The sequence below is a fragment of the Cajanus cajan genome, chromosome 7 (assembly GCF_000230855.2).
Source record: "Cajanus cajan strain Asha chromosome 7, NIPB_CcT2T_4, whole genome shotgun sequence".
Taxonomy (NCBI): Eukaryota; Viridiplantae; Streptophyta; class Magnoliopsida; order Fabales; family Fabaceae; genus Cajanus; species Cajanus cajan.
Genome location: NC_138523.1, coordinates 54,165,658 through 54,179,175, shown reverse-complemented (window position 1 = coordinate 54,179,175; position 13,518 = coordinate 54,165,658). Strand labels below are relative to the sequence as shown.

The 13,518-nt window shown below is 32.9% G+C and overlaps 2 protein-coding genes across 2 annotated transcripts; both read left to right on the top strand.

The window, feature by feature from the left end:
* The first annotated feature begins 375 nt into the window (after window positions 1-375).
* Window positions 376-1,567, top strand: LOC109790392 (carboxylesterase 1). Its single transcript, XM_020349537.3, has one exon. The coding sequence runs from the start codon at window positions 446-448 to the stop codon at window positions 1,442-1,444; it is 999 nt and encodes a 332-aa protein (XP_020205126.1). The 5' UTR covers window positions 376-445; the 3' UTR covers window positions 1,445-1,567.
* A 156-nt stretch (window positions 1,568-1,723) lies between these two features.
* On the top strand, window positions 1,724-3,085 carry LOC109790393 (carboxylesterase 1). Its single transcript, XM_020349538.3, has one exon. It carries the CDS (start codon window positions 2,036-2,038, stop codon window positions 2,972-2,974), a length of 939 nt encoding a protein of 312 aa, XP_020205127.1. The 5' UTR covers window positions 1,724-2,035; the 3' UTR covers window positions 2,975-3,085.
* The last annotated feature ends 10,433 nt before the right edge of the window (window positions 3,086-13,518 follow it).

Here is a 13,518-nt window from a genome sequence, read left to right as displayed (position 1 = left end):
GTGATCTAGGTCCTTATTCTAGCACCAAATATCCTTAGCAGGATCAAGTCGGCATTAAGTCAACTTTTTTCTATAAGGTTAATTCCTATATATCTTCTTACCTAAGTCGAGATCAGTTGAATTAACATTGTAACTGCTAGGTCAGCGGTTTCATCGGATAATTTCCTAGATACATGGGCATTGCTTTGCCAATCTATAACTTGTTATCCATAACTCTTTGGCCACATCAGCATAGCCTGATTGATCTCCCTTTATATTTGCCTTTATCACTAAATAATAAATAGTGTATAGTAAATCGGCAATGTTTATGACTAAGCTCAGTTAAAGTTGTTATTATTGATAAGATCGATATTCAAAACATGGTACAATAAATAATTAATAAATTAAGTTGATCGTTGATAAAGGGTCCGGAAGTATGTGCATTTCTGTCATTACTTGATTCGCCATGTCGTCGCTACACATAGTGGTTAGTGTATTCTCCTTATATCTCATCTATGTTGCTAACTCAACTATGGATCCCTACAAAGCTCTGAACATCATCCTGAACCCAGATGGCACCCTGACACGCTTAAGCATTCCTCCGCAAAGCCCTCCCTCACCGGATCCCACCCTCCCGACACCCGCTCTCTCCAAAGACCTCAGCGTCAACCAATCCAAGCACACATGGGCTCGGATCTACCTACCCCACAACACCAAATCCAAACTACCGCTCATTGTGTTCTACCACGGTGGGGGCTTTATCCTCTACAACGCCAACTCCACTTACTTCCATGATTTCTGCGCCAACATGGCCAACCAAACCCAATCCATCGTCGTTTCGCTCGAATACCGCCTTGCCCCGGAGCACCGTCTCCCCGCGGCCTACCAAGACTCCCTCGAAGTGCTGCACTGGATCAAAACCTCCGACGACCCGTGGTTGCGCCACGCGGATTACTCGCGATGTTATCTCATGGGGGAGAGCGCCGGGGGTAATATCGCCTACAACGCGGCTCTACGTGCAGCTGCCGAAGTTGATCACATCAAGCCGATCCAGATAAAAGGGGTGGTGTTAATTCAACCCTTTTTTGGTGGGACCCAGAGGACCCCATCGGAGGTGAGGCTTGCTGAGGATAAGACTATACCTTTGCCTATTACTGATCTCATGTGGAATCTTTCGTTGCCCGTTGGCGCTGACCGTGATCACGAGTATTCCAATCCAATGCTCCAGGGTGGTGGTCATGCTAGGATTTTGGATGAGATTAGGGCACTTGGCTGGAGGGTTGCGGTGTTTGGGTGCCAAGGGGACCCACTGGTGGACCGTGATAGCGACCTGGTCAAACTGCTCCATGCCAAGGGTATTCACGTGGTTGGCAAATTTTATCAAGGGGGTCGACATGGCATTTTCATCGGTGATCCTTCCATGTCTCAACAAGTCTTTCATTTACTTCAAACTCTTTATGGATAGCTTACTCATCTTTTCTCTCGCTTCGCTTTACTTAGATCATGTTCTCATCATTTCATGATCCATGCATCTAATAATGCTGCCCCAAGGCTAAAACTAATAAATCAAATCATTTATTATGTCAAACATTTCCCCTCAATTTCTTTTTTATTTTAACGACAAAGACAACCGCATCCCAAGTTTTTTATTATGTCGCAAGGTTCTGCGGATATATACGTTATTACTCATTTTCTTCCTGTTATACGATCCAAGACTGAAACTATTCTAGTAGTATGTATAATTGTTAAAGATTATATCATTGTGTCTTTGTATTATTTAATAATTGTTGTCTCATTCGCTAAAAATATAATTTTTGTTTTAAAGTAATGCAGAAAATTATTACTTAATTATCCTAAGTTATAAAAAAGCCAATAATAAGATTAAGTAAAATAGTCGTATGTATTTGTAGAGTACTAGAGTTAATTATTGGTGGTATTTGAAGAGATTCGAAAGTAGTCCCTTTTTATTTTGATGAGTGGCGGGCGTAACGATGGAATAGGGATTAGTTGAAAGTTGAAAGTTGAAAGTTGAAAGCAGCAAAGGGAAGGAAGCAGTATGTCGAAAGGCGTTGACCCGTTGGAGCATCTAAAAATCGAGCTGAATCCGGACGGCACGATCACTCGGGTGCGTGGAGACAAACGCACCCCAGCCAGAGGCGATCCCAGCCTTCCCATCCCGGTCCTCACAGAAGACGCCACCATCAACGAATCGAACAAGACCTTCGCCCGCATATTCCTCCCACGCAAAGCACTCCACAACTCCACCAAAGTCCCTCTCATCGTTTACTTCCACGGAGGCGGCTTCGTCCTCTTCAGCGCCGCCTCCGATTTCTTCCAAGACGCCTGCGCCAACCTGGCAAACGACGTGAACTCCATCGTGGTTTCCGTGGAGTACCGGCTGGCCCCCGAGCACAGGCTCCCCGCGGCATACGAGGACGCCGTGGAGGCTCTGCACTGGCTCAAACTCAATTCCCACTCACACCACTGGTTGAAAAACCACGCCGACTTCTCCAACTGCTACCTCATGGGAAGCAGCGCCGGAGCCAACATCGCCTACCACGCGGCTCTACGTGTTCATCACCTGGACCCACTTAAGATCCGAGGGCTCATACTGAGTCAGCCGTTTTTCGGAGGAACCAAGAGGCTGCCCTCCGAGGTGAGGCTTGCGGACGACCCGGTTTTGCCGCCGCACGTGTGTGATTTGCTGTGGGAATTGTCGCTGCCCGTGGGGGCTGACCGTGATCACGAGTACTGCAATCCCAGGGCCAGGGCTGTCATTTTGGACAGGGTGAGAGAGCTTACGTGGCGGGTTCTGGTTAGTGGCTGCCACGGGGACCCACTTGTGGATCATCAGATTGCCTTCGCCAGACTGATGGAGGAGAAGGGTGTGCAAGTTCTCACCTGTTTTACCGATGGGGGCTGTCATGGGGCTGAGGTTCGCTATCCTATCCACCAGAACCATTTGCATAAACTCGTCAAACATTTTATTCGATAATTTATGTCTATCTTCCAAACATTATCAATTCTCCTAATTACACCTCCTTTTAACTTTCCAAACTCCCAAGTTCGGATGTAATGCCTTCTAATTCCATTCCTTTTCCTTTTCCTCTTTTTTCTTTCCTCCCACTACCCATCTTGCATCATATATCTTTAATTCTTATGTTTAATTTCACACTAATATACTATATCTTAATTATTTAGAAAGGAGAGGAAAAAAAAAGTTTTTCTTGCTAATTCTATGCTGGAGTACACATATTTTGTTATTTCACGGGAGTCGATGGTGAGATATAATTAAAATACATGTACTTAATCTTATAATTTATTGTGCCAGAGACCATGGAAACTTGAGCGCAGGCCCAGCTTGCTTGGATTGTTTATTTTCAGAAGCTAAGAGTTTGGGCTTTAAATTCATGTATAGGTCCAACATTAAAGTTAAAGCACACTCATGAACAAGAAACCATGAAAATACGGGAAGTCATGTTTTCCACTTTTTAAAGATATTCGTACATGGATACATTATACATTTTGTTTTCTTCAATGTTGCGTGCCTAACTGCAAGTCCATATATTATCCGTTGATATATGTTCAAATTAATTAACAAACTTTCATCAATACCAGCAAACTCTGAATGAAATGACATTAGTTTAATTAGAAATTACAAGTATAAACATGATCAAAATACGTACAAAATATGAATCAAGAAATGACTGAAGTTCCTGAATCCTCTCTGAACAAATAACTTAACAAAAAGTTGAGTTAATTATCCATTAGTTTCCGAGTTTCTATCTCTTCTTGGCATCCAGCCCTATCGCATGGCTTCTATCACTGCTGCTTGGACGAGATGCAGATCATGGACCAACAGTTTCTCTAGTAAAAAAGACCACGATTATTGTTTCCAAAATCTAAAAATGTATCATATGTAGTTGTCTGTGATGAAATTTATTTATAGATTTTTTTTATTCAAACTAGCACAACTTTCAATTTAGGGATGCATATCAAGTATAATTTCTTACGTATCTTACTTATGTATGTTACTAACGTGCAACAAGTTTTTTGGAATGAAGCTCATATGCACCAAATATAAAGGATTAACAAATTAAACTAGTCACGGTTCAATTTTAACATTTTTTTTTAGCATGTAAAGATTTTTAGATGTTCTTTAACAACTATCATGAAACGGAACCATGCATATATAAATATTTAAATGAATCGAATGAACAACGTATATATCAAGCACAATAACCATATCTTTTACTTTAAATAATTTGTGAATTACAACACATAAGGATTCAGAGATGATGCATAAATGATAAACTAAACTGAAACAAACTATCCTAACTGAATTAGGAAGAAAAGAAAACTAAAGTTAAAAAGAAAAAGAAAAGTGGCCTAGAAACCATACTTGGATGTCTTGTGCACAAAAGTCATGATGTGACAATGAGTGCCAGTAAGCACAAAAGTATTAGGTTTCTAATCCCTTAGTCGTGCTTGATTCATTATATTTATAGAGAAATCGGGAGAGTCAGTTAAATTCAACATGCTGCATGTAACCGCTACACCACTTGAGACGTGGGTAACCTCCTCTAATTGCTTTTAACTTCTTGTAATCTCCATTCGACTTATCAAAAAAACTTCTTTTTGAGGCCTTCAAATATAATTTCGAGAGGTAGTTATTATGTAGGTTTTACGTAGAAAAATAGTCCCCTTAAATTCAGAACTTTATAAATATGTTCCTAGCGGGGCCTTATAACTTATAATTGTGGTACTTGAAAGTGCAACTCTAATTAATACTTTTACACCTCTTTTTCTTTTTCACTTTCATTATTTTTTCAGATTTTTCTTTTTCTTTTTCATCGTATCATCATATCACTACTCTTATTTCTGTCTCTCCTCTTATTTAATGGAATATATACATCTGAAATGGATGTTAAAAAATCCTTTTTCAAGATACTCCCTTTTGGGTAGCCTCTTCTGGCAATCCTCTCCTTTAGCATTGGTCGGGCCCTTACACCCATCTTGAAGCATTGTGATTAGGTTGGTGATAAACACACCTCCACTCTCATATAAACACACCCCCTTTTTAAAAAATATATATATAAAATGTCTAAATTACCCTTTAAAAAAAATGAAATTCTTAAATTTACACCTCCCTTTTCCCACCCTCCTTCCCCGCACCCCACACTCCACACCCATCTTCTTCCCAAAGCCTATTTCCGCTCAATGTTATTAAGCAATATACTTTTACAGTCATTCTGAATAGAAAAAAAGGACTGACCCAACCATAACCAGCATAAGAAAGACTCTTTTAAGTCATTAGCATTTCGAAATGTACTTTTACAGTCATTAGCATTACGGAAAGTACTTTCCGGAATAGTAAAATTATTGTTCATATAATTCCGGAAAGAACTTTCCGTAATAGTAACTTTAATATTATGGAAAGTACTTTCCGGAATTATGTAACAAAACATTTCCGGAAAATACTTTCCGGAATAAGAATTTAATATTATGGAAAGTATTTTCCGGAACATTTTTATATAATTCTGGAAAGAACTTTCCGTAACAGTAAGAAGAAGAAGAAGAGGAGTGTCAGAAAGAGAAAGAAAAGGGGTGCGCAATGTCAGCAGGTGGTCTTGTAAGAGAAAGACTCTTACTTGTTCTATGGAAAGAAAGATTAGTACAAAAATAACTTTTAAAATCGGGGTTTTAAAATCAGTCATAAGGTAGCCATTTTAAAAGTGACGCGGTGGCTTGTACTGCAACAGAACAGCCCCAGAACGGGCCGTACTGCTTGCAAAACGGCCCGCACTGTAAACAGAACGGGCCGCATTGCAAGCAGAACGGGCCGTTCTGCTTGCGGGGAAGGGGGGTGTGAGGTGAGGGGAAGGGGGTCCGGGGAAGGGGGTGCGAGGAAGGGGGTGTAAATTTAGGAATTTTATTTTTTTTTAAGGATAATTTAGACATTTTATATGTATTTTTTTTAAAAAAAGGGTGTGTTTATAGGAGAGTGGAGGTGTGTTTATCATGAGCCTTGTGATTATATTTATTTTGTTCACAGCCCATTCCTTCAAGTGTGATTATCAAACCCTAAAATATGTTAGACGGAAAATAAATTTAGTTAATATAAAAAGTCTATATTTAATATTATATTATATAATTACGTGTACAGCCATTGCATAGTGTAACAACTCTTGAAGTAAGGAAAGGTAGAAGTAGGTTAAAAAATAAAAGAAATGAGAGTGAAAATGACTAGTATATTGAGTCATGAAGCATGCTTTCTTATAATTTCTATCGTTTGGTCTCCGATGCCATAAAGTTGGACCAAATTCCATCTTTCTCAATTATGGATGCAAACAATAAATGGGCTTCTCAAGAAGTAATAAAAAGGCCAGTACTTGATAGTAGATCCATAGCTTCTGATAAGTACGATTTTTCAATGAAACAAGGAAGAGGGGGGACGGGGGCCAAAGCCCCTACTTGCCCTCTCTTGGATCTATCATTGATAATACATAATACTATATAATAAATTAAATTAAATTATATATTTACAACGCATTTAGTTATAATATATGTTATACATATAATATAATTTAATATATTATATAGTATTATAATAAATATATGTATATATATGTATGTGTGTTTATATTAATTTTGGCATAAAAATTTAAATAACTTTTTCAATAAAATATTAAAATGAAATAATTATTATTCAAATATTTTATAAATAAAATATATTTTTAAAACCCTATATATTTATAATTCTAAGAAAAGTAAATACATTTATAAATTTTTTATAATTTAGTTATAATATATATATATATATTCATAATTTAATTAAAATTAAAAATTAGATTAAAGTTACTTTTTAGAAAAAGAATTTATGTGATTTTTTTAACAAAACAGTAATTATTTGAAAATAATTTATATTTTATTTTATTTTATTATTTAATTTATTATTATTAGGTGTGCACAATACACTAAACAATGATATAATTAACTTATTATGCTTTTATTGTATTGTATGTCTATCATGCTCTTGTATCTTATCATATTTTAACTATCAAATGAATCATGATCAAGTCAATTAAACGCAATCTCTCTATATTTATATATACTTTTACTTGTCTTTAGTTATCGGACATTGACTTTATAGTACAGCATCACTCTCAAGTCCATTTTTTTTTCCTCATTATACTTGGGCGTGTATTTCTTGACTTTCAAAGACCCAACTTTATATTTGGGAAATGATATATACTTGTATAATGAGTTGTATGACAAATTTTCCAACGAAGAATGAGATAGAAATTTGAAATATAATAAACGATATGAGGGGGGAAAAATAAACATAAGTAGTAAAAATGATGCTATGAAAAATTATTGCATGAATTATTGTACTATATAATCAAATTTTAAATTTTTACCAGACATGATTATGCGTCTTTTATATGCTCTAAATACCTTTCATATTAAACTTTCCACACAGGTTCAATACAGAATGAGTATGGAGTAGGCTACATTTATAATTTTATATCAAACATATAAGGTGTGTATCCAAAAGTTTGGAACCAATTGAACTTAATGCACTTTACTATATGCTTATGTGTCTAATGATGTATTAAGAATCCAAAGGATACATTGGTTGTAAGTCGACTTTGATAGTTACAATTGATGTGGTGTGGTTAGCATGTCTTGGTGGATAATGGGTGCTTCATGCTTTTTGTTATGTGCAGAAGGTGTATTAGTGGTTTTGATCATATATAAGAGGGAGTTGGACACAAATTTACGTAAGTGAAAATTAGAATTGTTGTTTGCTACATGATATTTTTACAACTTAATTAACAATGCATTACATGGGTGTCGGTTAGGATCGAGTGCGTCACTGCAAACTACACAAACAATGTGTTGATTGTGGAATGATTAATATTGTGTACGTTGCCACAACAATCTTTTTCTTATTAACAAGGTGAGATAATAATCTTTTTTCTCAATATAGTTGGAGGACGTTTATGGCTCGCGTCTGTGCATGTGGAGTTGCTGGTATAATATTGTGATATAAAAGTGATGACCATGTGCACTTTATTTTTGTTTGTATTCTAAATTATAGGAGAACTACTTTGGGACTTCGTATTGTTTATGGGAAGGATATTACTAATTATCAGTTTTGATTGTTATGTTATGGGAGATAGCTTTGGGTGATCTACATTCTTTTGTAGGATCCTCCTTTTTATCGTGACACATAGATTTTTAATAATAATTTATTTTGCGTGTAAATAAAACCATCTTAATGATATCAACCCAAATTTAACCGCGTGATGTCTAATCACATCTTCAAGTAGATACAAGAACATCGAACATAAATATTGAACTAATAATAAAAAATTTTAATATCTTCAAACAAACTAAAAAATTGTAGTTATTTCCAATCTGATCGACTGTGTAATTCACACCAAGAAAACACGAGAGGGCCGGGACCTCTACTTTTAAATACTAAATAAATGCACGTTGCATAGATAACCAATGTTACGTTCCGCGTTAAACATGCTTTTGATATATATATGCTTTCAGCATTTTCGAATTAACAGTAAATTTCCATTAATTTGTCTAATCAAACCAGAACAACACACGAAACAAAAAACAAAATTCCGCAAGCTCACCCAAATAATGTATATATCTTTGGAGACATATTTTTATAATGCTCATTGTCTTGATCAGTTACGTGGAGTACTCTAAATTAATTAATCTTAACTCATGTTTTAATGGAAGTCCAATCAAACAACAGAGCAAGAGCTCTTTTTCTCTTAAGAAGAAGTCTAGAAAAGTCCATCAGGCCATGAATCATGCTCTCATGCAGATGGAAATTAATATATATTGAAGCTTTGTCGTTTCTGTCTATACCAACACTTCACTATCTGCCCCCACATAATAATTTTAAAAAATGACAAAGCCATGGAAGAATTTAGATTTCGTGCGTTTAATTAAACCGTTATATGTGTGTTGGACATCCTGGCACGTAATTATATATGGAATGAAATTTGAAGTAAAAGAGAATAAATTTAGATTTAAACAAATATATTTTAGTGAGGAAAAGAACACGAGGTATCACCTTCACCAACTCGATCTGACCATGCATTTTTGTCGCTGTGGCCCCCTGATAGTTCTGAAAAGGCCAACTTAATCAGTCATAGCAAGAGTTAGCTAAACTTGTAAGTATTCAATAGTTTTTAAACTACGATTATATTTTCTTTTTCAGAAATAATAAAAATGTGTGCTTATTTCAGTTTTTCAAATTAAGAAATAATTATCTTTTAATCAATCAGGAGAGGGATGTAGGGGCTCACTCCATTGATATACTCACTTGTGTATTTTACTGGCTGTCAATGAAAAATTATTGGTCTTTTTTTGTCCATAGTAGCAATGAAATATATCAGATAAGACAAAAACATGCATATATTTTGATTAACAGCTGCAGCTACAACCGTGCAGTATATCTTTTGAATTATAGCTAGCATACTGACTTGATTAAGATAACTTTTTTAGATTCGATAAGATTGAGATTATTATTATTATTATCATCATTGTGTAATAACTAATTAATAAGAAACTGGTAAAATATTTTAATAGCATCTTTTGTTTTATTTGGAATTTCAAAATATGGTTATTGCAGAATCTAGATCCACTTATCTATTTTTATATTATAAAATTTCAAGAAATTTAAAGAAAAATAAAATTTTATTCTATAACTTATAATAATGTAAACATATTTTTGTAATTATTATTGAATTATTAAATATGTAACTAAATATTTTAGATATTTAGAGAAATAAATATATTTTTTTAGTCTTTAATCTTTCTTAAACTTAATTATTAGACAATAAAATATTATAGATTTTTTTATAAACAAAATTAAGGATCATTTACCTTACTATCATAATAGTTTTTTTTATTAGTTTGTTATTAAAATCAATAAAATATATAAATTATGACTCTTAATAACTTATTATTATACTATAACAACTTCTTAAAATCAAATAATTAATTAGATTAATAAGATAATTAAGAAATATAATTTGATACTTTGTCCTAATTGATTATACACATAATAATGATTTATACAAGATAAAACTTATTATATTCAAGTATAATCAATTATAATATTATGTCTATTTTTTTTATGTGATTTAAGTAATAAAATATATAATTTTAAATAATTAAAGATGTTATGCCTAATCAATAATTAATTAAAACTATATGCATCACTTGACATGTTTTTCATAAGTTTTCAAAAATAAAAAACTACTATATTTTTTTTAACTTTATATTTCTTACAATCATCGAGATTTGAGACACATCATTTGATAATAAATATGCGTTCATTCAAGTTGTAAATTATGTTGTATTAATTACTAGTAACATAAAATAATTAACAATTTAATTTAACATGAATAAATTGCTACTAACAATAGTAATTAACTATGCAATTAAGATTATTGCAAAATTTGTCCTACATCTTTAATTCTCTCTTAATTGAATATCATATCCAATAAATTAGTAAAAGTCAATTAGGAAAAAAATGATAAAATATACTGGTTAAAAACGATTATTGCAAGTTCTACCTATTAAATGTTTTCCTATTAATGGTTAATATTAATCATTATTAATGCTTTGCAATTGCAGAATATAATATTATCGATATAAAATAAGAGAATTTGATTATTTACTAAAATTTTCAAAACCATTTCAGTCATGTTGTGATATTACAATCAAAAATCATATTATACTCAACAATTACATCAATAGTAATTAACAACTAACAAAGATTCAATAGAAAGAAACATATTATATTCATTAGTTTAAACTGAAATTAATAGTTAAACAAAAACAAGTTGAATAACAAAACTACAAAGTAGACTCTAATACCAAATGTAAAAATAAAAAAAAAATCTTAGTCTATAACTTATAATATCAAAAACATATCTCTTATAGTCATTGTTATCATGCAAATTACTAAATATGTAATTAAGTATTTTAGATATTTAGAGAAATGGAAGAAACTCTTATAGTCTTTATCCTTCCTTAAGTCCATTAGACAATGAAACACCACAAACTTTTTTATGGATAAAACTAGGGGCCATTTGCCTTATTATCATAATAATCCTCTATTAGAGCACCTCTAGCGGAGGGTGCTTGTGCTGTGCCTTAAAAATAAGCAACGGAGCTTATTAAAAATTCTCATTGGAGTGATCTCATGTGGCATTTGAGTTGCTTAAAAATTTGTCAATGTTGCTTGTACAAGGCACGTTGCTTAGCATTGAGGAGAGAACTCTGATTGGCTAAAATGCATCTACCTGGAAAATGGTTCAGATTTAAGAAAATAAAAAAAAATTGAAAAGAACGTAGCTCATCTTCGTCTCCTCCGACACCCTCTGCGCATGACCAGAACGGCAGCCGGCGACCACCGCGTGACCAGAACGGCAGCCAGAACCACCGCAACCACCGCGCCAGAACCCCTCCGCGTGCGACCTAGAACCCCTCCGCGTGCGACCCAGAACCCCTCCGCTTGCCCCTCCGCGCGCGACCTCCTTCCCCCGTGCGCGCAGCTCCCACCAGACCCCCTCCCCCTGCGCGCGGCTGCCGACCGGAACCCCTTCCCCCGCGTGCGTGGCTCAGTAAATAGAGAGAAAGGGAGAGCGTTCCTTTGAGAATTTGAGAGAAAGAGAGACCGAGGAGAAAAAAATGAGACGTGTGAGAGAAAGAGCCGTTGCAATTTTTGATTATTGTAATTTATTATTATAATTTTTATTATTATAATTTTATTATTGTAATTTTTAATATTATTTTATTATTGTAATTTTTTAATTGTAATTTTTATTATTGTAATTTTTGATATTTTTTTTATTATTGTAATTTTTTAATTATGTAATTTGTTTTGTTAATTATTTATATTTATATATTATTTATAATAATTAATTTTATAAAAATATCATAAAATGTAGTGTGAGGTGTCAAAAAGTGTAGTATGAGTTGTAAAAAAGTAGGGTGCTTATCAGCAATTCTCATTGGAACAAAAATTGTAAATATATAATATGAGTTGCTTATGAGTGATATGGCACAGTGAGACCCATTTAAAGTGATTGAGAGTTGCTTATAAGCAACTCCTATTGTAGATGCTCTTAGTTCCTTCATTAAGAACCGATCAAACATAAAAATTATGACTCTTACTAGTTAATTATTATTCTGTAACAATTTCTTATAATTAAGTAATTAATTAAATTGTAATTAATTAAATTAATAAGATAATTAAATCAAACATAAATTATATGAAACATATAATATTTTTGTCAACCAAAATTTCTCACTTATGCATTTTTAATATTTCCTCTCTCTTATTTAAATATAAATTTCACACACTATCTTTATATTTAGTCAAATGGTTTTTCTATTCACTATTTCAAATTACTTTCTTTTACATATATCTGTATACATGATATTGTTTAATTATTTTTTTAATAAAAATAAACAACTAATTAAAAATTATCTTCTATTGAACACATACGGACCCATAAATATTAATTAAAAATGATATTGTATCGAACACAAATTGACCCATAAATATTACTAATACATTTTAATTAAAATGGAGTGAATTGAGATGAAAATATGATAAAGATAAAATAAATAAAAAAGAGGCAATTACAGAAATCGATATACGCGATGGATGATGAAATAAAAAATAAAAAATTGAAACACAAAGAAAATAAAATAGAAGTTAAAGGAAAGAGAAAATGAATAAATGATATTTTCTTCTTCATATTTTAAGATATTCCGACAGTTAATACATGTGTACTTTTCCCAGTTTTGAACAAATTCATAAAATGTCAAAGGAGAAGCATGTCGAAGCGGAGTATGAATTGAAATTTGAAACTGGCTAATATACAAAAAAAAAAAAAAAAAAATGGTTATTATTTTTTCTCCTTTTAAGAACCAAATAAAAATAATAATTATCCTTTTCTACGACAAGCAACATGCTTTGCTTATCTATAGTGGTTTCTCCTTTGTTTGGATCGATGATAAAGATTGAAAAAGGAGAGAAATGAAATGGGATGATAATTAAGAATGTCACTCATAGCGGTTGAACCGGAAAATAAAAAGGTTTCCACGATACATTGGTTTAGAAAATAGTAATAAAAAGTGTTTATGGAAAATTACATAAAAATGTATAAATTAAAATGGTAAATAAAAAATGCATTATGATATTTTTAACAAAATTTATATTAAATTTTTTAATCAATACCTTAAAGATATACTAAAAAAGATGCTAGAAAATGATCTTGGAGATGGAAAAAAACAAGTACAAAAGATGCTAAAAAACAAAAAATAGTACAGTTGTGTCCGTAAAAGAAATACTAAGAAATGTCGTTTTACGAGCGTAGGGTAGTTGTGTTGCACCCAAAAATGTTTGGTCATTGTTTTTCTTCTTATTTTTTAATTTAATAATTTTTACAATGATAAGCAATACCTTAGTTAATAGTGTATTAGGTA